At 38.5% G+C, this 25,501-nt stretch overlaps 3 protein-coding genes across 4 annotated transcripts; 1 reads left to right on the top strand and 2 right to left on the bottom strand.

The window, feature by feature from the left end:
- Positions 1–101: 101 nt before the first annotated feature.
- parp16 (poly (ADP-ribose) polymerase family, member 16) lies at positions 102–4,379 on the bottom strand. Its single transcript, XM_018666384.2, has 7 exons — positions 4,264–4,379; positions 3,255–3,451; positions 2,235–2,372; positions 1,939–2,145; positions 1,662–1,833; positions 1,426–1,570; positions 102–1,070 (listed from the first exon to the last, which is right to left on the bottom strand). The coding sequence occupies exons 2-7, from the start codon at positions 3,441–3,443 to the stop codon at positions 935–937; spliced, it is 987 nt and encodes a 328-aa protein (XP_018521900.1). The 5' UTR covers positions 3,444–3,451; positions 4,264–4,379; the 3' UTR covers positions 102–934.
- scamp5a (secretory carrier membrane protein 5a) lies at positions 4,062–13,299 on the top strand. Its single transcript, XM_018666385.2, has 8 exons — positions 4,062–4,194; positions 5,872–6,215; positions 7,058–7,138; positions 7,324–7,443; positions 8,410–8,566; positions 8,648–8,749; positions 9,576–9,693; positions 10,063–13,299. Exons 3-8 carry the CDS (start codon positions 7,132–7,134, stop codon positions 10,249–10,251), a joined length of 693 nt encoding a protein of 230 aa, XP_018521901.1. The 5' UTR covers positions 4,062–4,194; positions 5,872–6,215; positions 7,058–7,131; the 3' UTR covers positions 10,252–13,299.
- A 1,145-nt stretch (positions 13,300–14,444) lies between these two features.
- LOC108876703 (ubiquitin-conjugating enzyme E2 Q2) lies at positions 14,445–25,131 on the bottom strand. Of its 2 annotated transcripts, none has more exons than XM_018666382.2 (13): positions 24,865–25,131; positions 22,017–22,121; positions 20,557–20,679; positions 20,409–20,465; positions 20,151–20,303; positions 18,830–18,914; positions 18,668–18,728; positions 18,486–18,576; positions 18,333–18,391; positions 17,635–17,683; positions 17,421–17,516; positions 17,058–17,124; positions 14,445–16,966 (listed from the first exon to the last, which is right to left on the bottom strand). In XM_018666382.2, exons 1-13 carry the CDS (start codon positions 25,021–25,023, stop codon positions 16,935–16,937), a joined length of 1,137 nt encoding a protein of 378 aa, XP_018521898.1. In that variant the 5' UTR covers positions 25,024–25,131; the 3' UTR covers positions 14,445–16,934. The 2 variants fall into 2 exon arrangements, with proteins under 2 accessions (XP_018521898.1, XP_018521899.1); XM_018666383.2 differs by having other exon boundaries at positions 20,151–20,300.
- Positions 25,132–25,501: the final 370 nt, after the last annotated feature.

Below are 25,501 nucleotides of genomic sequence, written 5' to 3'. Positions count from 1 at the left end.
TGTGTAAAACAAGCTTTACAATCCTTTAAACCGCTACACTTTTTTAAAGATTTTTAAGTCAATTTTAGATCAAACTGACCTCAGTCACATCCCTGAAACACTTCAAACAAAAGTAATTTTATTAGTGTCAAAAATTGTAATAAACTTTAAGAACCTGCTGCCTTTAACATAATATACATCTTGATTCATTTACTGCTTTAAGATAAAAAAAACATATCTGAAATTATGAATAAGGTTATCAGTAGTTTCTCTGTGATCAATCATCATAATTGTCAGCAAAACCAAAATGGCCAGCGAACATTTTCCCTTCAGTGTGTTCAATACCTTAAAGTTACATTTAAGTGAGGTGCTATAAATGGTCCATATTTGTGTAATACAAAGTCATGCCATTAAAAATAAACATTTAAAGTGGAACAATATTGTTTCTGCCTAATCAACAGACTGTTAATTAGGGATATCAGTGAGTCAGTACAGTCAGTTAATGTGGACACTACAGACACTACATCGTCAGCAGTTATTTAATCAAGACGACTTCTGAATCTGCATCTTTTTCTTTTCCCATCTTTGGTTAATAAAACTGTCCGCACAGGACTAAAACCACACAGCAGCAGAGCTTATCTACAAAACTTAATCTTTACTAAACAGATTACAAATTACAGATGAAACATTGCATAACATTCTTAAAATGCAGAATGGTCTTATTACACATTTTATCAGAATTAAAACACAACAGCAGCAATGGGAATAGCTGCTGTTTGAAAATATATGTTATGTTGGACTAACAGTAATTAGAACTACTTATATAAATAAAGAAAAGAATGATTGTAGAGAGAAAACAGTATAAAGGTGCATCTTTGCTCAGGCCTCCAGTCAGTCTCTGATCAGGAAGGCACAGCGGATAATGAACATCCAGCCCGTCTGTCCCATTGTCTCGTCACCTGAATAGTCTGTTGCAAAAGGATACGAAGGTGGTGGAGTTAAAGGCACCGATGAATATGAGCAGCAGCAAGTAGAGACTCATCATGATGGCAAAATGGTGTCGGAGGAACCAAGAGGAGCTGCGGGAATGCCTGAGAAAGGGAAACACAAAAACAGCCTGGTTTTACAACTGCAGAAAAAATTACCTAAACAATATACTTATTTACTTTATGAAACCATTTTCAGAACAACAACAGGCCTTTTGATTATTGAACAATCATTTAAACCATCATTAAGCAAAAATACAAAAAAAATATTGATGCTTTTCTTCTCATACTTGATGCTAAACTGAATACTTTGGGGTTTTTAAATGTCACCTTGGGATGTGGGAAATTTTAACAGCCGTACACACACACGCGCGCACACACACACACACACACACACACACACACACACACACACACACACACACACACACACACACACACCATATATACTAATTCTGACCTGGACAGGTGCCTCCTCTGAGAGTAAACAAGCAGGTATTTGACTCGCAACAGTTGATTGTTGGTGACTACAAAGTACTTCTGTGGTACATCCCCTCCTTCACTGTTCTTTGCCCTTGAACGCTGTCGGTCAATGATTTCAGAATCTGAAATAGGAGGGTGGTTTTAACACACAGCAATCTAAACATATGGGATTCACATTCAGTGTATATCAAATACAGCACATGGGGTACACACCTTTTCTCTTGACCTGACACTTAACATCTGGGTGATCAATGACTTCACACAAGGCAACACAGCTGAGCAGTGGACCCAGCAGACTTTCTCTCCAGCTGCTGCTGTGTGGACTATACAGGACAGCCATGCTGAGGTCACTGGTGAGGTAGGTCCCCTCCCCAAACACTGAGTTCTGCACATGAAAAAAGATATAGATGGAAGTTTACAAGTCAGTCAGAAACAAGCATCTGATTTCCACTCAGTCTTTGAGCACATAGTTGAAGACGGCTGAATTGACCTTATTGAGGTGACAGTGCAGCCCGTTGTGAATGATTGAGTGAAAGTTCTCCAGGCGGCTCCCATGGAATGCATAGAAGATGTCACGTCCAGCCTTCGTCTTCTCAAACCTAGCGTTCATCTGGTCACAGTACTCCAGCTCAAAGAGGAAGTCTGGCACAGGTGCAGAAATCCCTTCATTTTCTGTCAGGCTACAGAGTTTGGCATACTGGTGGAGATTGAAGAAATGCACTGTAAACAAAACAGTAAGCACTTAAAGAAACTGTGGTTTATGTATTCATACGTGTAATGATGTACCTCATCTTTCTGCAGCGTCTTCACAGCAAAACTGTTTGAAGAGAGAATCCAGTGGGTGAGAGCCAGATGATGATCTCCCTCTCCAGGCCGCAGTCTCACCAGCTCTCTAACACCAGGCAAAGACTTCACATCTGCCAACTACAGAAAAAAATAACTGTTTTGTTGCTGGTGCCATTTTAGCCAAATCTTGCAAATGTAGATGTTATTATTGAGGTCATAGTTGAAGGTGTTATATACAAGTTGTCTCTAATTTCTGTCCTTCCTATTTACATACACAACAGCTCAGAATATTTGAAACATTTCTGAATATGATGTAGCCCATGACCTGAATGCTCAAGCACAAAACTGAATTGATGATGGTGTCAAAAAAACAAACATTATAGGCATTACAAAACTAGACTTTATGGGGGAACAGTTGTGTTGTCGCATAGGATGTTCCTAACAAACTGAACACTGAGTATATGTGAGTATAGGTGGCAGATTCACTTTCATTCCTCAGAAAAATTACAGCTTTGTTTTGATGAGCCTGATGCCTGCTTCTTATGACAACTGGTGAGTCCTTAAAGTGTCCTATCAAAGACATAAATTGTTGTTAAGTATTTGCCAAGACAAGATTACAAACCTTTATATGACTTCTAATCTGTGCTTAAAGTGTGTGTAGAGTTTTTTTTTTTTAAATTGCAAATAAACAGTTCTGTTTAATGTACTTTCAGTATTTCTCACCAATGTACATTGTTTATGTCTTTGACCCATTTACTTTCCTACTTAATCTACCCTTAAATCATTTGCAAATCCATTGTAATGTTTGGAATCAGCCTTTTAACACTGTCTTGGGTTTACTGACACACTGCCACCATTAACAGCACATTACTGCCACCAAGCGTATGTGTATCATGCCACCACCATGCACACAATTTTCACTTAGTATGGTTACTGCATTCTTATATCTAAAATTGTGGTGTTTAAAATGATGCATGCTCTTAAAAGTTAAGGAGAAATATCTGTCTCTATATCTCTTACCAGCTCCTCAAAGTCCTTATTGTCACCACTTATGTATCTAGGAGGGAAGGGTCTGAGCAAAGAGTCCCTCTTGTAGTTCTGTGCAGCAGCAACAAACAGACTGCAGCGGAGGTCTGCTGCTACTGGGTCTCTGTGCAGACAGGAGCACACCAGCTCTCTGACCGCCTCAGGTGGGAGCGGTGGCTGCATTCCCAGCACTGCAGACAGAGGTGATAAGATAAAACACGAGTGAGAACAGCCAAAAATTAAGTCAGGTGTTAACAGCTTGATAAACACCTCATGCAAATGTACAGTACTGTGCAGATTACTACAGTACTACAGATAAGGTAACAGGTTTTGTTTAAACTAATCTACCTTCACATTTCCTGTTTAGTCTAACAATGGTTTGGGAAATTAAACAAGGAAAACCCAGCAAATTGTTTGAGAAACTGGAATCATGAAATGTTTGACATCTTTGCATGAAAAATGAATTAAATGATTATCAGACTTGTTGCCATTAATTTTCTTTGTTTCAGCTAATTAAATATGTTATGACGTACTTTAATTTATCTCAACGCGTCATACTTTTAACCTGTTAATGTGTTGTACATTTATAAAGTGACTACAGCTGTTAGTCCAGTAAAAAGTGAAATATTTATCTCTGAGATGTTGTGGAGTAGAGGTATACTCTGGCATGAAAAGAAAATACTCAAGCAAAGTAAAACTACGTCAAATTTGTCCTTGACCACTGCACTCAAATAGCTGAATGTACTGAGTAAGACTCAAGCACAGGTATAGCTTTAGCTAACGTTAGTAATTTCTCTTTAAACTGTTAGCAAAGCAGGGTCGACGTTAGCTAACATTAGCTGAGCTACAACAAGTGCAGAGCTGACATATCTGTCGCCGGATAAAGTTGCCGATAACAAATACAGCAATATTGAACTACCGTGGGATTCTAAAGGTATTGTGAATATGCTCTAGGCCTGTTTCACCTGGCAGACGCTAGTTTTATATAATAATTTGCTGTTACCTTCCGTCTTGCTCAACTCATAACACCGCAGGAAGAGCTAGCGTTAGCTTTAGGCACTGCTGCGTTTAATTGCCGTAACAAATATCGGAAGTGTTCCTCTTTCGCGAATTGTCAAGATAAATTAGCAAATGGAAACGCGTGGGAGGAACCGTGTCAAGATAAAGGAAGAGAACAAGAGTAAAAACAACGTAACAAAAACGTCGATACATGTTTAGTGTTCAGTTTCTCCTTCTTAATATATCGTGTGCCTTAAAGCACCGACAATTTGTCATTTACAAGGAGACGTGAAAGCAGCATCCACCATACAGGACTGATGTTCGCAGAGCCATTTACACTGAGCTGCCAGTTTATTAGGTACACCTGAGTGGAACTAATCCAGTCTAAAACAACAGTTCTACAGTAAATCCTCCTTTCATAAAACTTACAGTGTTCCGTTTTTGTTTGTTGATTCAACTCTAATAATTTTGGAAGATGTAGTTGTACTGTTGAACTGTATTGCATCTCAGAGAGAAGTGTTCTTCTGACTGTTGTTGATTGATATCGGTGGAGTGGCAAAAATAATAGTTACACCTGACAGTATAAGGCAATACAGTTTCACAGCATTAACAAAAATACCACCCCTCCCGCCCCAACTGTTGACCGGAACCATAGACAGATTTAATCAGGTAGAGAGGCTCAAAAGTAAAATCCCCAAATGGTAAACTATGAAAGAAGGTTAAAATATGCATAAACCCATCATCATGTGAGCTTTTGTCTTTGTGGCAATTCAGTGTATCATCAGAGTGTAGGCTTTGTCATAAGTGTTGAGCACTCTGCTTCTCAGATAATCTGGTTTGACAATTGTTGACTGACTCAACTAAAAATATAGAAGAGAAGCATAATGCCGTGTGCTTGCTGGGGAGTCATTTGTAGTGAGGTAATAAATCTTTTTGAGTTAAATTTATTTATATCCTTTGAATTGGTTCCAAATGCTTTTTGTAATCTTTTTTATTAAATGCATTAAATGTCATTTGAATTGCCCTGTATATGACATATATAACAAACTTGTTTTAACTTGAATTTTTCATTTGGTCTGGAAAACAATTGAAAATGTGATGAATGTTCATGGGTCTTCAAGAGTCCTAAAAAGCTTTAAACTAAGTTTTTTTTTTTTTTTTTTTTTAAAGTGATTGAATGAATTTAGAAAAGTCTTTGTTAAATGATTCACCGATTATATTGTCGCCATATTGGTTATTTTTAGTTGGGAGGTGCTGAAAAATGTGATATGTTGGTAAAACACTTGGCAAATAAATAAAGGCCTTATCATCCCTGCTATTTTTTAAATCAGTATCTTTCATCATCCCAGTATGTTCATGAAACTGGTGTTAAATTTCATTTTATGTGGTATGAAAAAGCCTTAAAAAGTCTTCAATACTGAAGAAACGCAGACGTAACTCAACATTCTGTCAATTCGTTTTTACTTCCTGTATCACTGTGATATGTCTTTCATTTATCACATATCTTTGTAACGTGCTTTTTCTGTGATATTAGCATTACAGTAGTATATTTAATAGTAGCTAACAGGCAGCCAATCAGATCAGACTCTATGATGCCTCCTCTGATTTTCAGCACGATGGGCAGCATCACCAAAGGGCGGAGCTTGTTGAAATATTCCCGCTTTGTGATTGGTCAGTTCAGACCAGCAACAAATCCCGTGTTTTTTCCATCTCTGGGCCCTGGTCTTACCCAGGCGGGTACAACCAACGCAGGGGTATGTACGTAAAGAAAAGACCTTACGTCACGTGACCACCTCTTACTCCCAAACCCATCATTTGAGGAATATCGACACCTATTTGTCTAACCAAGCGCCAGATTTGTCTGTTTCCTCCAGTCTGTTTTAATGCAGATTAATCCATAGGATGGTCTTTAAACGAACGGAGGGATTCTAGCAACATTCTCGCACTAAACCGGAGGTAAGGCGTTTTAATCACTGCATTTTCATTCATTACACATCAAGTAGGGAAGGGGGAAGGGAAATGAGCGCATAAAGCAAAATATATTATCATCCTACTTGATTAAAACCTCGAGGTCTGGGCTTGACCCGTTCGGCGTCCGGATGAAGAAGAGGCACCGATGCACCGTGTCGCACAGGCTGAAGGACGCTTCTCCATCGTCTGTGATCACGATGCACTGTGTCCTACTGCAGCATCTCTGCCATAAGCCGTTAACATACATTTAAGACAATGTTAAGATCCAAATGCATGAAATCAACTGAGATCAGTCTGTTTTTTGTGGCTGAGATTGTTTTATTTTGTGGCAGAAAGATGTCCTTCAGAGCTATACTCCACATCCACCATCATTAGCATTGAAATGTGGTTTGAAAACATAGTCAGATAATGTAGAAAGTGGTTGATTATTTCCGCCTGGAAGTGATATGGCGCTAAACAAACAGTTCTAATATGTAACACATCTATTTTACGCCCATAGGTTATGAATACATTTTAGGGATCGCGACAAGGCCACACTATTTCCCCCCCTGCGCGCATTACATAGCTTCGATATGTGGTCAAGAAAACATGTTTATCACGTCGGCTTAATGAATGATGCTTCATGATGGGTGGATGCCCCCAAACGCCTGGGCACCACCTCTAATCAAATCATATGGGGATTCACAGTCCTTTATTGAAATTAAGTGTGTGCATGCTGATCCACAGGAAGGCCTATGGAGGATTGTGGCCTGTTGTCTACAAAGAAAGCAATGTGATAGAGTGAGTGAATGAGTTTGCACTTAATAAAACAGCTCTGTTGTTTGCAGTTTGGTTTTCAAGGAAGCTGATACTGAAGTCTGTGTGTCTGTTTGCAAGTGGAGGAAAATACTGAACAGTCATCATGGCAGGTGAGCTTTCCTTTCCATTCAAGCTACACTGCATGCATGTGATGTAGAGACTTGAGACAAATTTGGCTGCATAATCAACCTATTTACAAGGCTCATTTCTAATCCTCCATGCAGCTGTCTTGACTTGATTTCTTTATGAATTTGCTGTGTGGGCAGCTGTGTTGAACTGTGTCTTTGTATCCTAGAAAACAACTTCCCTCCCCTGCCCCGATTCATCCCCCTCAAGCCATGTTTTTACCAAGACTTCAATGAGATCCCAGACCAGCGTCGCACCATGTGCAAGAGGCTCTACTATCTATGGATCTGTGAGTGTAGCTGTGTTTTGACTGCTGGCTTGCAGTACCGTATAACTTATACATCTTTTACTACAGCAAGTTTCACGCATGTTGCTTGCATGATTGTATGGGCTGTTAACCTGTGTGCTGCTTCTGATCTCTCACGCCCTCTGACTTTGTTTTACCCTAAATATTATGAAAGTCAAACATCAGATACTTAGGTAAAGCCGTGAAACCAGAATGACTGGTCTGACAGCATGATGCAGAGCCGGATTAATCTATTTTTCCATTTTCTGAAGCATTTATGTAGAGCTTGAAATAATGTCTCTAAACCCATGTGAGCTATTTGCTCTGTGATTTGAGCAACAAAAGTTTCACAAATCCAAAATGAGCTACTATTTTGATAAGTGATTGATCATTTCAAGCAAAATGCCACATATTCTGTAGGTTTTGATCTGTTGGTGAGGCAAAACAAGACATATTTACAATTTACAGGGCTACTTGTGTCACTACATAGATCAAATGACTCCTCTATGAATCAAGAAAATAATCTGCAAATTAATTAGTTATGATCAATAGTAAAATATATATATGTAAATAAATAATCAATAGTTGGAGCCCTGGTGATAAGTGTAGATAGTAGTAATGTGCACAAATTATGATCTTCATGTGAGCATCATGGTATCTTTTTCATTACCACTCAGGTTCTGCCATTTGAAACCAAGCATGTAAGTCTGGTGAAAATGTAGATTAGTTTACACATAGTGTTTTTTCTTGTTGAGTAGAAATTGTGCACTGTGTGCTAAATTCATGTTAAATTGTTGTAGGTTGATATAGATTTGAACATGTTAGTGTTGAGTAGTTGCTGAGATTCATAGTGATTCAATCCTGCTGAATTATGAGTAATGCAGCTCGTGGGTTTTTGCTATAGAGATTTTTCGTCTTCTGTCTTTTCATGTTTTGGTCATCTTTGCTCCTGCTCTGTGATGCTGACAGTGAACAGCGCCACACTGGCTGTTAATCTGATTGGCTGTCTGGCGTGGATGTGTGGAGGCGGTGGAGCAACCAACTTCGGCATGGCCTTCCTGTGGCTCATCCTCTTCACCCCTTGCTCCTATGTGTGCTGGTTCAGGCCCATCTACAAGGCCTTCAAGTAAGATGATTCCACTCTGAGTGTACACAATGTTTTTCCTGAGTCACCTCATTTATGTTGCTGATTATTCCCTCTGTGCAGGACCGACAGCTCCTTCAACTTTATGGCTTTCTTCTTCGTCTTCATGGCCCAGGTGGTGATCAGTATTATCCAGACTGTTGGCATTCCAGGTTGGGGAGTGTGGTAAGAGATTTCAGTGGATTACTAAATCTAATACAGATATTTAATAGCATGAAGTGCAGATGCAGACAGGTGACGAAAGAAAAAGCAACATCAAGTGTCCCAGTAAGGTGCTGGGTCAGCACAAGCCTCCAGAACAGCTTCAGTGCCCCTTGGGGTAGTCTCTGCAGCTCCACTGGAGGAATAGACACCATTCTTTCTGATAATGGTGGTGAAAAGTGATGTATTACATGTTGGTCCAAAGTTTCTGTGAAGGCCATAGCTCATGATTTATCTCCATTTGTTGTGTTTATTCATCCATTTCTACAGATTTTATCTTTGCATATAAACTGTTAAAATGTATGCACAACACAGTTTTGGGTGTGAAAAATGTGAAGAGGTTAACCTAAAGCATTACTTTTGTGTCAGGTCAGTCTTTTCCATAAACACATGGAACAAGAACAAAACCTCTATATTGTAGAAATCATAAATATTAAGACCAGGTATCCAGACCAGGTTTTATTAAAACCTTTAAAATATCTCCCATATTGATTTAAATATGCAATAATTAGAATTCTTATATTAACAATAGATTAAATCAGTATGTATAATGTGAAAGGGGTTGCTGAGCGAAGTATCACCAAATTTATTTTGTGTAAGTGTGTAAAAAACAAAAAAACAAAACAAAACAAAAAACTATTTTGAGCAAGGTACAAGTTTAAACAGTGATTACTCATACTGTCAAGCAATGTTGCAAATGTAGGGCTACAGGAAAATGACCACTAATGCATCATGTATTCATGCTTTGTCATAAGTGTGTTAATGCTAACTCTTTTGTTTTTCTCCTCAGTGGCTGGCTGGCTACCATCACCTTCTTCAGCACCAACATTGGCTCAGCTGTGGTCATGCTGATTCCCACCATCATGTTTACTGCAGTGGCTGTTCTCTCCTTCATCGCCCTCTCAAAGGTGACTTATTAATTTCTACTTCTTCTCAGAAGAAAAACCAACACTAAACTAGTTTAGCTCCTTCCCCAGAAATAGAAATGAGTATTTTATTGTTTTCATTTGGTGGTTGACTGACATTTTAGGACCATAAAGTTGGAATAATTTTTTGAGACACATTCCTCTTTTTATTCCTGTTTATACACATCAGTAATCACCTTTGACCAGGTGCAATGATTACATACATACTCCCAGTTACCAATTTTGTCCCACTTGACATGAACGCAGCATAAGTAACGGATAATGACATCAGTCACCTCATTTTTCTTGAAACACAGTAATGATGGTAAGATTCCTTGTAAATTACAATTCTCATGCGCTGTCCGTTTTTAGGTTCATAACTTCTACCGTGGTAGTGGTGGCAGCCTGGGTAAGGCCCAGGAGGAGTGGGCCACCGGGGCCTGGAAGAACCCCCACGTGCAGCAGGCAGCTCAGCAGGCAGCCATGGGAGCTGCACAGGGAGCTATGCAGCAGAACCAGTACTCAGCAGCTCCCACCTACAACTACGACGACCCGATGTAGGACAGAGGCGGGGACCAGGCTGCCGAGTGGGAGAGATAAAAAAGGGATCAATTAAGAACACAATTCAGAATTAGGTGCCCTTCCTTATAATACTGTACAAGCTGAATTCAAACAGTACAATGTAGAGAAAAGTCATGTTTTTGGTTGAAATATACTTTTATTGAACTTTACACACGTGGGAGCTAATGATTTTACTCAGTTTAAATCAGCAGCCAGTTATTAAAAAGTTTGTTTTTTTAATCTCTTATACTGCTCAATTTTAGCTGGTCAATACATGTGTTGCTTTTCAATGGAGACACATAATATAGCTAAAACCAATCCCTTGAGCTTCATCAGTTTATTCAGGTAGATTAATCTGTGGTCAACACAGGGTGACTTCTCTGCCTCTGCCTGTGTCACACTTTTAAAACATGTTGTACTGACCATCAGTGTGTTTTAAGGTGCTGTAATGGCTGTATTGTTAGAGTGTTTACTTTCCTTTATCCTCGACTTTAAAAAGGTCACCAAACACTAGAACAGTTTGCCCCTCAGTTGATGTATGTCAAGAAAACTTTAGAGAACTATTTCTCAATAAAGGAATACTTTAACATTTAAGAATTACATTAGAAAATCAATCACTCTCATGTCTAAATGATGCATGCAACTCGCTAGCTTGGGTTAGCACAAGGACTTGTCCAAGGCTAACAAAACGTACAGCTCAAGCTACTAAGAACTAACATGCTGAAAGATTAATTTTGTTACATTTGAAAAGAGTCAGGCTAGATGTTTCCGGTCTTTGTGCTAAGCTAGCTCCTTATTTACCAGCCATGAGAGTGGCATTGATCTTCTCATGTAATGCCAAACTATTCATTTAACTTAAGGGTGCAGTTAAACCTTTAGGAATTTATTTAGGAGCATATTATCCTTTAATATCGGCCAAGAAATGAATCATCTTTCTCTTACTCTGTAATTAAACTTTTTTGTTGGAAAAAAGTTTAACTTAATTTCAAATTCAAATTTCAACAATATAATCAGAATTTGAAAATGTAATTTAAAATTTCTGGCACTATTTGCTGGAAGTAGTATCTAGCACAAACCACATTAGGCATGTGTATTCCTGACCGGATTTAAATTCCAGAGAAACCCTTTTACAGTTCATGTTTTGGTGACCTGATTGTTTTTCTTTTCTTTACTGATGATGATTAAATTTAATTCAACATGTTTTACATTCTCAGGAAAGTTATGATAGCTGGTTTTAAATTCTACCTGTAAAGCCCCTACAGTGTCAACGTCAGTGGGCTTTTGTCTCCTTTTATCACCACTATTTAACCATGTGGGGTGTTTGCTTTTTGTCGTTACATCCTGGTTATGTGTTGAGCAGGTCGATTTCAGTTATATTAATTATTATTACATGTTAAAGTGAAGCACATGCAGTATTTAAGATAGCGGTTCTTTGGATAAAACATTCCAAAATCAATGTTGTATAGGTTTAAAGTGACCGAAAACCAAAATGCTTGCAGGCTGGATCTTACAGTAAATATTACTAATCTTTGTTGTTGGTGGTCATAGCATTGTATGAAGTGATGGATGTTTCCCCCCTTTGGCAAATTCTTCCACTAAACCCTACATGTAAATGCTTAAATGGCTACATGTTTCTGAAGCTCTGGATTTCAGGCCTTAGTGTGTCATTTTGTGGCTGTTGGTGTTATTCCATGAGTAGGTGTAATATGATATTTATATAAAAGAAAATAGAATATAAAATTCAAGCCAATTATTTCTTTATGAAGTGAATTGAAAGAGAGAATATTTGTGCATAGCCCTCATGAGGCCTAACGTGTTCAGTCAGAGACAGTGTCAAGTTGATTTCAGTGAAAAGGTTTTTTTGCCTCATGTCACTTTGACTCTTCAAGATTCAGTAGATGGTTATTACAGTAATACAGTATTAGACTTGAAACAGATGTGAAGATACGTGTCTGAATGCTCGTTATTTCAAAACCTGTGAGTCGTCTCGTCTGATTGTGATGATGTGGTATTCAATAGGCTGTTTGTTGTTTTCCTTTTTAGTTGTTTTCTTTTTTGTACCAACCTTTACTTTTTTCTGTGTTTCGGATGATGTGTGGAGTGACTGTGACGCACATGTTCGTTGTGTCTTTCCATGGCTGTGGGTAACTGATTTTTTTTATTGAAATTTTTTGAAAATCTTAAGTAACGTTTGCACTGGGTTACCTGTTGACATCAGTGCAAACTTAATTCACAGTGAATCACAGTGGAGCAATACTAAAATAAATATATTAAACAGTAGAACCATTAGGATTAAGTGGGGTCCTGTTGTGCAGGCTTCAAATATAGACAGAAATATTAACAATCATAACAGAAAAGTGTTATGAATTGAAAAGTGGTCCTGTTTCCAAGCTGGAACACCACTAGTATAATTTTACAATCGCATAACATTTTCACCAGCAGATGCACATACAGTAGTTATAAAGTATAACCCTGTAAACTGTACCACTCACATGCTCATCTGTTAGTAAATGCACAAAGTTTCGCTGATCAGATCTATAAATTAAGTGTAAAGTTATGCACAAAGATGAACAAAGAAGCTACTTTTCTCCGCGGCAGTAGTAAGTTACCATGGTGAGTTTCAGATCAGTCCAGACTTTCTGCCACATGTACATACAACACAGTTAATGTGAAATTACAGCTGTATAGTTATCGTGTAGCAGGAACCTCAGTGCATTGGAGCTAATTCTCTACATCTCATGTCGCTGTATCAAAGCTTCTGAAAGCCATCTCCCATTAACTTCCCCATATCCCCACTTGTGCTGTACGTTGTTTGATATGTATTATCATGTACTATATCATAAGTAGATATAAATATATAATAACTTGAGGTGAGGTAAATATTTGCCATGGATAAACACATTCAGTAGGAACATGCTCTAATTAGGTGAATGAAACATCTGAGGAGGCTGTGTCTCCATGAGTGAAGTAAATGAGGAATACATTTTTGTGTATTACTTTTGTATTATTTGGTCTTACCCTAATAGATATTAAACAGTTCTTGTTGCATCTTGTTTTGTTATTTAATGAGTTTGCATATAAAGTCTTCTACACGAACCAGTCAGAATTTCTCCTACATAGATGTAGATGCAGAAAAGCCATGTTTTCAGATAACCTAAACGATTAGATTCTCCATAGTGGGATGAAAAAGTAGAGGAAAACACAAAAAAGCAAGTTTAAAACAAGAGGACATTTTTGAGCTTTCACAGATAGCTGCACAGAGCTAATGGTTAAACCCTCAAATCCAAAAAATGTTTCTAATCTTCATCTGCCCTCGAGCCAAATTTAAATTATGTGCCCTCAGTTAAAACTGATTGAAAATCCAATTTAGTGTCAGCTGCTCTGAGGAGAGTGGCTGCCTTGATGAATATTGATGCATTTTAAAGTGTTGAATTTCTCTTATGCAGCAGTTTCTTGCTGAAACTGAATTATCTCAACTCTTAACACCTGTAAATTATTTTGCTTTTGGGGACATAATGATTTGTGTTTTCAAAGTAAGAGGTAGCAAAACTCAGGAACCATTGTTGCATGTTATAGTTGGACTCCTGCTCATATGTATCAGCCCAGCAGGAGGTTTAAAGGTATCCAGAAATTAACTCCTAATTTAGAAGAACTGAGAGTTCAAGCAGAAATGAAACATTCTGCAGTTTATTGCAGATATATGGTGCATGAAAACCACACAACCTGCCTTATTCTTGTTTTAAGATAATGACTTTTGCCAATAATTCATGGATATTAGCTGAAGTTTAAGTTGAGCTTTTGTTTCAGGGAGATTCCTCCTACTGTTTTCCTCCTCTTAACTAGCACCAAATTACATGGTTATTTGGAAGAAACTATTGCAAATTATACAAAATTTAATAACTACACAAAATGTTTTATCTAAAACTGCACTGACAACCTGACTGGTAAGTCTTCAATGTACATGTGCAGGGCTGTAAGACACAAAGTAAGACCTATTCAACTGAAGGTGAAAATGTGCAATACATTACCCACTTTGAATAAAAATGCAAAATACATAATAAAATCGTTGTGAAAATTCTATCAGCAGTAAACAAAATGACTGGTCAACATCTGTATAGTACCAACATCAGCCCAAATATAATGGAGTTCCACTAAGTACCAGTAATAAAGAAGGGAAGTCCATAAAACAACAATAATCTTAAAATTCTTTATTCATAAACTTGATGCAAGTTTACAAATTACTGTACATGGTCAAAATTTCTTCAAATGGAAAAATGAAAAATAAAACCAGAGCGAGCCAACAGTGCCAGACTCCGTCATCTGTGCTTGTTGGTGCCAGAAAATGAATTGACAATTTGAGATAAATGAATCTTTTCAACACACAGTCCAGTTAGAGAAGCGTGCAAGTCTATTCACCACGGCATGACTATCAAACTCTTATCATCTCTCAATATTCCCCCTGACCAGAGTTTTGGCATTTTGGAGGCAGGAAATCACACAGGTGGGTAAAGGCTTTGCGGGGGAGGTTAAACTGAAAAATATTTTTTTTGGGTGCAACATTTCTGTGCTGTCAAACAACAGAGGCACTCCTTGTTGTTGATGCCTGATAACTCCTCACCCCTAAGATATACCAGATATGCAACAACAGGATGTGGAGCAGTGTGCTGAGAAAATGAAAAAAAAAAAAGTTTCCTGATTTGAAAATATTTAACTCAGAACATGCTCATTATTAAAACTGACCTCTTTATGTGCACTGTTGCTGTTTGTGCAAACACTTTTAAAATCAGGAATATTCAAAGATCACACACTGAAATCAAATCTATTTCAGTACTTTTAAAAAAATGAAGCAAAAGCTGACTTCAGGGGGTATGATGATGAGCCATTACATGGGCTGGTCACCATGCTCCTGTAGTCCTGTAATCTTTATCTAAATGTCCCTCCTCTAACATTGTTTGAATTAAACATATGACTCATATTATTGTAAAGCTGATCATTTTTTCTGTTTTTGACATCAGATCAGTTTGTGAGTGAGCCAATGTCAGCGCAACAGAGCGTTAATTAATCCAAGAAAATAACCCAAAACTCAACATGTACATGTACAGACTCCCCCTTCCTAAGGATTGTTTGTTACCTGAGTTGCCATTCAAACGTACTTTTGCAGACAGTGTTAACAAATAAACTGCAAAAGAGCAAACAGATTGATAGATACAGTGTGTGTGTCCTGTAGTATGGGGAACAGCAGTACTGATGGTGTACTACAGTATATTGCAAGGTCAAAGTTAAAATGTACACTTTCATACAGAGTTTCAGGTCAGCTCTTATCACACTACAAATGATCCTTCTTGTTACACACCAAAACACATCCGTGGTATACTGTGGCGGCAAAGGAAGCCCTGCTAATGATGGACGTTTAGCTGCTGACTTAGAAAACTGAGGCAGCAGAGAAGGGGATGAATCTAGCTGCAAGTAATGTTGTCTTAACTGGGCAGGGGCGAAACATTACAATCAATGTACGTCAGGAAAACATGACAAATTTGCTGCGAAACAACCCAACATCCTCCATTTACTCCCTCTGTATAGCCCATCCCAGCACAGTTCTGCTAAACAAAGGGGCTGTTATCATATTCAGATACAACAGCAGTTGAGACGAGGCCCCGGTAGAACATGCTGTTAACTCTGCAAACACGGGGCTTCATTTTCAGCAACAACTTAGCCATCAACATCTACAGCGGTAACCAAGAGAACGACCGAATAGCCAAACTGAGCACTTGGGGGGCCGGTGTGTTAACAGAAATAAGGCAACAACATTAGGTCTGTTAGAACTTTCAAAATGATGCCAAAATGCTCTTCTTATCGTCACCTGGTGAATATGTATCTATGTATCCTCGTTCCAAGATAATATAATATGCAGATTCTGAGATATTTCAAATCCATTGGCCCTGTCTTAATATCACCCACTGGTGGATTTGTTAAATGTCAACAGTTAACGCTTAGTTCGTCAAGACTGCAGCATTTTGGTTCTGCTCGGCCCAATATTCTTCACACCTTTTAAAAAGTAAGAGCTAAATGATACCAAGCGGTAGCCAGGTCATCTCAATTTAAAGATATGCTTCTAAAATATGAAAATTGGCTCATTTATTGTCTAGGATGCTCAAATAATAAAAACAATAGCCAAATAATATTTCTAAAACAATATTTGCATTTATGTACCACTTAATTTCCAAAAAAAAAAAAAAAACTTAAGTCAATAAAAACAGGTGCAGTGAGGTGCCACTTCAAGAGCTTCAGTATCAATCTTCTTTTAAAATTCCCATTTAAAGAGGTGTAACTGACTGTGAAGCCCAGTTTGTCAAAGCAGCGAAAGAAAAAGCATTTCCCCACATTTAAAAGGGAGAAAAGTTTTTTTTAAAAGACAAATGAGCATATTTAGAAAACAGGACTAGTGATACCCTCACATCATCCTCCTCACTAAAACACTGAGGGGAGAAGCAAAGTGACACCAGAATAAAGTCTTTTTCCTGGGGCGAGGGGGCGAAGGAATACTTGTCAGATGAGCCAACGAGATGGTTTCCGCGAGAAAGATGATATATTCCCAGTTAAGTCAGACAGGGAAAAAATATTCCAAAGAAAACAAGATACTTTGACCCAAAGACATGTTCCCTGTGCATAGTGGTAGAAGCTCCTTATCCATCCTCTTTAGGTGGTGTGTACCAGCCTGTAAGGACAGAGAGAGACACCCTGTTTGCCACTGGATACAGACCACGGTGCGTTGACTGAGCCACAATCATTCTGAAATATTTACATACCGTTCTTTTCATGAATCTGCACAAGGGATTTGTATGACTGTTGTGCTCTGGCAAGATTGTACTGGTTCTGAAAAACAAATAATGCTCTGTAAATTGTTTGCTATGCAGTAAGGAACTGTATAAATGATTATATAGATATCAGTGGTTTGCATCCTGCTGTGGACTGCATTACATTCCACACGTCTCTCTTCCCTAAACTGTAATCACAAAACTCGCCCCGCTTTCACGTGTAGCTGTTGAGAACAGCTGTGAACACTTTTGCCTTAGATGTGGTCTAACGACACGTTGTGCAGCCTCATTCATATTCAGTGTACTGTACTTGAGACCTGACAGACGTCAGGTCTCCTGAATGACGTCAGTTACCTTATTGGCTCCGAACTGCACCCTGGCTTTTCCTTTCACCAGAGTTGCATTTATCTGCATAATGACAGATTCTATGGAATAGGCACTGCTCCAGCCCTGAAATACGCACGCACACGCACACCACACACACACGCACAAAAACATGAATCCACTTCCTCTGTTATTTGAGTTGAGGAAAATGATCCCATAAGTTGTATCAAACTCATTTACACACCTGCTTTGTGAGAAGTTCCATGCACAAGGCCCCTCCTCCTAGAACATAACTGAAAAAAAGTATAAAAAAGTGTAAATTACACATTTTATTAAACATTTTTCTTTTATTAAACATCTACATTTGATCAAGAAAGTGTCCACTTGACTTTTTGCTAATTTGATGTGCTTCAAATTGATTTCACAATGTCTTTATTTGCTTTGTGGGAGAGAAAGTTTCTGATTTTGAGGCAATTTGAATATAGAAATTGTTTTGAATGCAACTTTTAGATGATGCTTCTATTTATTTTAGGTGACATAATTTGCTAGCCAGTCACAAGGAAACCACAACCGGCACTGCACAGTAGTAACAGAACTTAAAATAAAGTCCAGCCTGCGCCTGAGAACATACAGCAATTCATCAAAGGATCTGACATGAGCTTTGTAAGCAAGCAAAAGCACAGTATCAACACATCTGCAACAGCTGCAAACACAACTTGTGAAACATTTCATCCTGGCTAAAGCAAAAGGAGTTAGTACTCCACATCTGTGTTACTTCACAGTGGGACAAATTAATTTCGTGAGTTAGTCTCTCCCAAAAAAGTCCAAGATGCACGTAAAAATTGCGCATGCAACAAATGTGGACCAAGTCCCAGCGAGTGAACACTTTCTTTAGAGGATTTCATGTGCAAACTGGACAGGGGGAGATCACTGCACACTTACCCTCCAGACAGCACAGGTGAGACAACCCGTACAAACGGTGGGTCAAAAGGAAAATTATCCTGTCATATGGAAAAAGGAAAGGAAAAAATATTGAGTCTCGAGAAAACTCTCCCCCACAAAAAATCATATAACAAATATTATCACAACACTCACTTTATAAGAGAAATTGAGCAGAATGTAGTCCACTCCTTCCTTTTCTTTTAAGACCTGCAAGTCACTATGTAATGGACTATCTGGGTCTACCCTGTAACAAAGAATGACAGGTCAAATCTAACAAAACACACAATAACTAACAAGCTGAAAATTATTAATAGGAAGTGAATGTGAATACTTACGTCCTTAACTTGACATGCCATTCGTAAAGGCTGTCATTGACTAGTTCGACTGAATAAATACCTGTGAAGTAAACGACACAAACACAGAACTACTTCAATCTGCTGATGAAAAATTAAAACAATAAAGGACACCACTATAGAGAAATGTGCCCAAATAGTCACCTGTCTTGTAACTCTGTGATCTGTAGATCTCCCTGAGTTCCTTCATTAGGCGGTCTGAGGCTTGCACCGAGCCAGAGACTGCACCCTGCAACACAAATCACAAAGATACATCACGCTCAGATTAAAGACACCTGGACAAATAAGAAGATAGGGGTATAATGCAGAGTGAAGGTAAAAATCATACTCATTTCTGTCCATAAACAATGTTGCACTTGAACATTTTAAACACTTGAAAGAACAATCAACTCTCCTTGAGTGAATAAATGTGGGTTACTAACCTTTTAGAGAGAAACTTCTAATCATGAAATTTAAAATGCTGTTGCCCATGCAGTGATGATACCAGTGATTTTTACATGTTTTAAGATGTCTACCTTTGTAGGAATTGAACTATTTGAATTTTACATGTTCAAAAACTACAGCCTGACAGTGTGCTCAGAACAGAAGACTTCATGATTCCAGCTGGCATCTTCTCCACAACCAAAGAGGCTGCGTTCAGACTGAAAACACCACTGCGTTGCCAGTTGATGTTGGACTGTGGTGCTGCTAAAATTGAGAGCCAACTAAACTTTCTTTTTGCTGGGAAGCTGAGCGTTTTGTTTCCCTTGCTGGAACCCTCTGTGTTAAATGAACAATGATTCTGCGATTTGACACAGTGCTACTGTTGGTCTGAATATGTCCAACCTGACTGAAAAATGTAGTTTGTCAGATGGAATAAAAGTCAAGAGTTTATGTCCAGTGGATTTAGGTTTATCCTAAATATAGTAGGAACAGGGCTTGGTTACAAAATCCCACTTGGCAACACACCAGCATTAACAAATTGCTTACTAAGTCTTTTGTTTCTCATTGCCCTTTTTATTAGTAAAGAGCAATGACAAGAACATTTGACTCGTGAAGCAGGATTTTGACCAACATTTCATATATAATGCTGCTCATGTCAATTTCAAGTTGTAACATTATTAGGCCTGCCACTGATAAGTACAGTGTTGCATCTTTTTCAGCAAACAAAACATGATTAGAGATCTAAACTGACACTTTTGAATTTTAGTTATTGATAATTTCAGTTACCTGCAAATGTTGAATCTACTGAGATGTGATAGAGCTCTTGAAAGGACTTGGATTCAGTAAGTGGATTAAGAATCAATAAAATGCTACTGAACCCCAGTCTGACCCCGGAGACTTTTCGTGCTGAGTAATATGGAGGTTGCTGCCAAATGTTAACATTCAAGTGACAATTTAGAGGGATAAGCAGCTCCCCCACCTCTCCACTCTTTTATAGTCACCAGACTCAATAAAGAAGAACATGAATTGTTTGAGCACTTACATTCAAGTGATCCTGTCTCTGGTTTTTACGAATCTTCTCCAATATGGCCAAATTTTCTTTCTCTATCCCATCATCCTCTGACTTTTTCCCATCCACTGGCTCTTCTTCTTTCATGTCATAATGGTCCAGGTCTTGGTCCAGGTCAATGTCCTGCTGCCACAGTGTATTAATCATGTTTAGAAACAGGATGTAAAACAAATTTGATCACTAAGCTATAAATAATCAATCCACTGAACTGTCAGGAACATATATAGGCACCTCTCCCATTTCTTCCTCCTCCTCCTCTTCAGATGTCACCTCATCTGATGGTCCATGCTGTAGTGGGGAGAAAACAATATTGACAAACTTTAGAGGTTTCAAAGGGAACAAAGAGACACTGAATTTTAATCTTGTCTTCAGCACTTACCTTTCGCTCCTGGGTAATTGGACCAGCAGGTAGAGGCTGATCAAGCATTTCTACATCAGGATGTTGTGGCAGGTTGTAAAGCCGACAGAGATCACAAATGAGCCTCTTCAGCTGCTGAAGAAGCTGTGGGTGAAATCAGCAAGACAGAGCGTCAGTAATGAGAACCAACCTGCCAACAAACAATTCTTCAAAGTTTTCACTGCTTGAGCACTAAACATGCACTCAAGTATCCACTTTATTAGATACACCTGTTCAGTCATATGCAATCTAATACAACTGACTGTTCTGCCATAAAATCTCTCTCTACATACACACACACACACACACACACACACACACATATATATATATATATATATATATATATATATATAAAACTGAGCTCTTATTAAATTACATGTTTTTGCATTGGGGTCGTAAACAGTGACGGTGTTGTGCTCATATTCAGAGGTGTTTCTAATATTCTGCCTCCTAGGAGGACAAAAATATCCTCTCAGTATAATGTAATCCAATACAACACCACCATGAACATCAACAATAAACTCCAGGTCTATACAAAATATACTTTTTAATTCATGAACAAAAACATAGAAAAAAGTAAACAACTGTGGCATTTGACAAATATGTCAGCACCTCCCCTTGCCAACTGTTAAGCACGGGGGTGGAAATATTATTCTTTGCGGTTGTGTGACAGCCAACAGCACAGGAACTACTGCATACACAGAGGGAAGAATTGATTCTACTAAATATCACCAAGTTCTGGATGCAAATGTCCTGCACTCAGTCCAGGAACTGAAAGTGAAAAGAGGCTGGCATCTATAACAGGACAATGATCCAAAACAGACCTCAAAATCCACCATGAACTACTTCAAGAACCACAAGCTGAGACATTTGGTAAAGTCCTCACAATGCCCTGATTTGAACATGACAGAAAATCTGTGGGTAGATCTTAAACATGTTGTGTGTGCAGGACAGCTTAAAAATATCTCAGAACTTGAAGTGATCTGCAGGAAGAGTGGGTGAAAATTCGTTAGACAAGAATAGAAAGACTCTTAGCTGCAAAAAGTGCAACTGCAGTGCAAGCTGTGATCTCTGCCAAAGGGAGTGTTACTATGTATTTACTTAATAGGGTGCCCAAACTTTTGCACATTACTTCTCTATTTTTTAAGGTAATGAAATAAAAATAGCAGCCCATTATCATTTGAGGAAATGCTTTTTTCCCCATGTTTACTGCAGTGGTTGTGTTTACTTTATTTCACTTCAAAAAAAAAAAAAAAATCAGCAAACATGCAATATGTCGAGGTAACTGCCCAAACCTCTGCACACAGCTATAGATAATCATGGCTGTTGTATTAGACTGCATGCATACAAGTGTACCTGATTAAGGCATCACTCAGTGCTTGTGATGACTGAATTTTGTGCAAGCCTCTGTGAAGCTGGATTCACATCAGTCAACTTACCAATGTGCTGCCTTTTCTCACATCCTCTAAGCGCTCCAACACTTCAGCCAGACTAGGATCATCAGAGTCAACAAACCATATTGGGGGTGTTGAGGGATAGGACTCCTGCAACAGAGGCAACAACAGGATGTGGAAATTTAGCCAGTCATGCTTGTGTGTTAATGGCTCTATTGAATACAGATTGTGTATAAACACTTAACAGAGAACACCACTTTTTTATGAAACCAAAATGTTGCCCAGGGAAACCTCATCTACATAAAGAGTCAAAGTTTATTCCAAAGCTATAAATGATTTCAAACCAAATGTCTTAGCCCACACAGCCACCCACTAAACAAAGTGATTTGTCTACTGTCAGCTGCAGAGCTGCAAGACGATCTCCAGCACTGGCTGAGTGATGCTCTAAACCTTCAGTTAGACGTTAATACAGTTGTTAAATCATCTGTGGACCTTTGTCTTTACGTGACTGAGAATTCAAGAGACAGTTCTGATAAGCTTGCTTATCATCCAGGAGACTATGGTATAGTGGGGTAAAAACTATACCTGAACTGTTCTGCAGTCTAGCAAGCAGGCTCAAATAGTGAAAATCAGTTGTGTTTATGCTAATGTGTAATTTATTAGAAATAATTTCTAATAATAATAAGATCCTATGTCCAATTTCAAGAAGGGAAAATGCTGCACATATTCGTACAGTAATGGTGATGTTTAGGTGTAAAGTTACAAATGGGTTAGGGTAAGAATGTAGGAGTGCTTTATGCTGTGTTCATGTTACATGGGATGGATAATAGACATGGGAAAGATTCCCATTTGTGTGACTTGCAAACAAAGAAAGTACAACAACTCAAGATGGCTGTCTTATTATGGTGTTAGTCGTGAGGGTTAAAATACACTGACTTCTACAGTTTAGCTGTGTATCAATTAAATTTGAGTTTTCCGCTAAATGCCAGACCCTGGCTGACATGAGGCATCCCTGTTGGTTTACTTTTTAGATATTTTGTGTTATTTAGCACAAAGTTGGATCTATCAAATCCTTAAGAAATACTGGACTTTCAGCACTGCAACTAAGCTGACACTTTTTATGAGTAAGAAATTTGCAGAAATTAGCATTCAGGCAAACAGCTGCCCTTCAACATTTTACCTCTCATACTGCATACTTAAGATAAAATGATTACGTCGATTTATCATTTGTGCCATCTTTCAAGCAACAATGCCATAAATTTTCTTGTTCCTGCTCCTCCAGAGTCAGTCCAGTTTATAGACTATTATATTTCTGTACAGACTGAATATCTTTGGGATCTGGCTTGTTGGTCTGACAAAATAAGAAATCTGAAGACATCAGATTGGGCTTTGATGGGACTTTTTATTTCCTAACATTTTATGAACGAAACAAATAATCCAGACAATAATCAATAGATTAACCAACAAAGAAAACATGAATTAGTTGCAGGCCACATCTTTTTGGAATCTAGCACTAATCATCACAAAGCCAGATTCAAAGAAACTCTTATGAATAATGTCCCATATAACCTTATCTTCTTTGCAAGCACATTCCCACTGGGACAAATCAGTATTTCATCACAGATAGTTGAAGCTCTTCCTGTACCTGAACTTACTAAATTGTGTTTAACCAGTCAAGAGCCAGCAACTACACTTTCTTCTGTTAGTCTAGCGTGGGGGACAAATTAAAAACACCAGTCTTTTAATTACTCACTTATCATTTTCCAGTGATGCTGAATGCACTCTGTGGTTTCTTTTGACACTGGGGCTGACTCAAAGGGGCCGCACACTGACTCAGCTCGAGTCTCAACATGACATGGCTATCAAGACATTTTAACAAGCCTGTCTGTGTCCCCCCCAAAATTGAGCGTAAGTGGAAGTGCGTATGTGGATGTTTGTGCTTTGAGAGGAAAGGATGTGGTCTGAGTGTTGCTGAGGAGGTCTGTGCCATCTGAACCATAGAAATACGAGTACCATGATAAGAGTTAGCCCCAGTTGTTAGTGACACTATCTACATATATGTTTTGTATGTGTTTACGGATGATTTGAATGACTAATAATATTTATAAACCGATTCAAAAAGCTGGTATTGGGGTGTATTAAAAAATACAAGGCCCATCTGACGTTATCTACGTTAACAAGATATATTCAGCTCAACTTGCATTATTAACGGATTTAAAAGACACTAACTTAAGTACAATACTGTCTTCTCAATATCTCCATTATATCTTTTTCTACGTGTTTTGATGTCTTGATAAAGGAGACACAAACGTCGTCGCTTTAATCTAAGCCATTAAGTTCGCCAGAGGGATCCGTCTATTTACTGAAAAGGCAGAAAACACAGTGGCACAACATTCCATTAAACCGCCTCAGTCTAAGGTTAAAGATGCGAACGGGACATTCAGTGATTTGTCTGTGTTTGCTGAAAAATAGCCGGTTAATGAACAGCTGTAATATTGTGAAAGTTCCCATTTGTCTAAGCTAAATAACGTTAAAATTAAACAAGCTAGGGTTCAGTAGTTAGAAAGTTGGAAGCCGTAGTACTGCGAACTGTAACGCAGTTATTTTGGCTAACTAGACAAGCTAGCGTTACTTTCAGTTAAGAGGCTAGCAAAGGCTACCGCAACGTCGTTACTAATCGACGTTTTGTTGTCTTGATTTCAAAGTGGATTTAACACTGAGGTTGTGTTGTTTTATTTAATCCACAGGGTTGGTTTAATCTTGATTGCTGCACACTGTGTGAAAGTAAAAAGCGAACGCTTTATTCGTGGTTGATTTGTAAACACGGAACCTTCCGCAGAACGATTTGGTTTCAGTCGATAGTCAGTGGCTGGGTTAGCTGGCCTGGACTCACCGTGATGTTGCAGTGGATGATCAGCAGCTTCTCTCCTGTTACGTTGAATTGGCAACTGAGTTCATCGGGTTTCCAGTCTATTATTCTGAATCGTTCGTGGTTTGGGTCAAAGATTGACTCCAAAAACTTCAGTTCGGCCTTCAGCCCCGACACCGACATCTTCTACTCATCTCAAACCACCAGGCCGCTGGCAGAGGGGAAGTCGGGGCGGAATGCGACCGCGCAGTTGAGTCGGTCTACGGATCTCGCATGTTAGCGTGAGAACAACAACAAAGGGCTGGAGGGTTTGGCTTAGAGTGCACACTGACAGTAGTATTTGACAGTCATGACACTATACAACTTCAATTTAGTTTAATTTAGCCTCGTTTAATTTTTCTTGTACGTTATTATTACATGAGATGTTTTTATTTGATAGTTGTGCACACAAGCTTTCTTAAAGGAGCCCATAAAAACAAGTTGAAAACATCTCAATACATGGATATAATATAATAAATATACATTATATAAAAATATAAAAAGAAAGGTTGTGTTATCAATTAACCTATGGTCTCAGACCACCAGGGCCCCCCAAAGTGCTTTGATTAATTGCAGATTTTCTGAGGGGTAATTTACACCACAACATCTCAGTATCTGCATG

The sequence above is a fragment of the Lates calcarifer genome, linkage group LG10, assembly GCF_001640805.2.
Source record: "Lates calcarifer isolate ASB-BC8 linkage group LG10, TLL_Latcal_v3, whole genome shotgun sequence".
Classification (NCBI taxonomy): domain Eukaryota; kingdom Metazoa; phylum Chordata; class Actinopteri; family Centropomidae; genus Lates; species Lates calcarifer.
Note: the sequence above shows the minus strand (reverse complement) of the source record. Positions and strands in the feature narration are given on the sequence as shown.

What these genes read in the sequence shown, in the direction of transcription:
- parp16 (XM_018666384.2), bottom strand. Translation starts at nt 3,443, where the DNA reads ATGCAGCCACCGCTCCCACCTGAGGCGGTCAGAGAGCTGGTGTGCTCC. An exon ending in ATAAGGACTTTGAGGAGCTG is followed by an intron (nt 2,373 to 3,254) that starts GTAAGAGATATA and finishes TTTTTTCTGTAG; the next exon opens with TTGGCAGATGTGAAGTCTTT. An exon ending in AGACGCTGCAGAAAGATGAG is followed by an intron (nt 2,146 to 2,234) that starts GTACATCATTAC and finishes AATCTCCACCAG; the next exon opens with TATGCCAAACTCTGTAGCCT.
- scamp5a (XM_018666385.2), top strand. An exon ending in ATTCCAGGTTGGGGAGTGTG is followed by an intron (nt 8,750 to 9,575) that starts GTAAGAGATTTC and finishes TTTTCTCCTCAG; the next exon opens with TGGCTGGCTGGCTACCATCA. An exon ending in CCTTCATCGCCCTCTCAAAG is followed by an intron (nt 9,694 to 10,062) that starts GTGACTTATTAA and finishes GTCCGTTTTTAG; the next exon opens with GTTCATAACTTCTACCGTGG.
- LOC108876703 (XM_018666382.2), bottom strand. Translation starts at nt 25,023, where the DNA reads ATGTCGGTGTCGGGGCTGAAGGCCGAACTGAAGTTTTTGGAGTCAATC. An exon ending in ATCACAGAGTTACAAGACAG is followed by an intron (nt 18,729 to 18,829) that starts GTGACTATTTGG and finishes TTTACTTCACAG; the next exon opens with GTATTTATTCAGTCGAACTA. An exon ending in TCACCTGTGCTGTCTGGAGG is followed by an intron (nt 17,684 to 18,332) that starts GTAAGTGTGCAG and finishes ACTTTTTTTCAG; the next exon opens with TTATGTTCTAGGAGGAGGGG.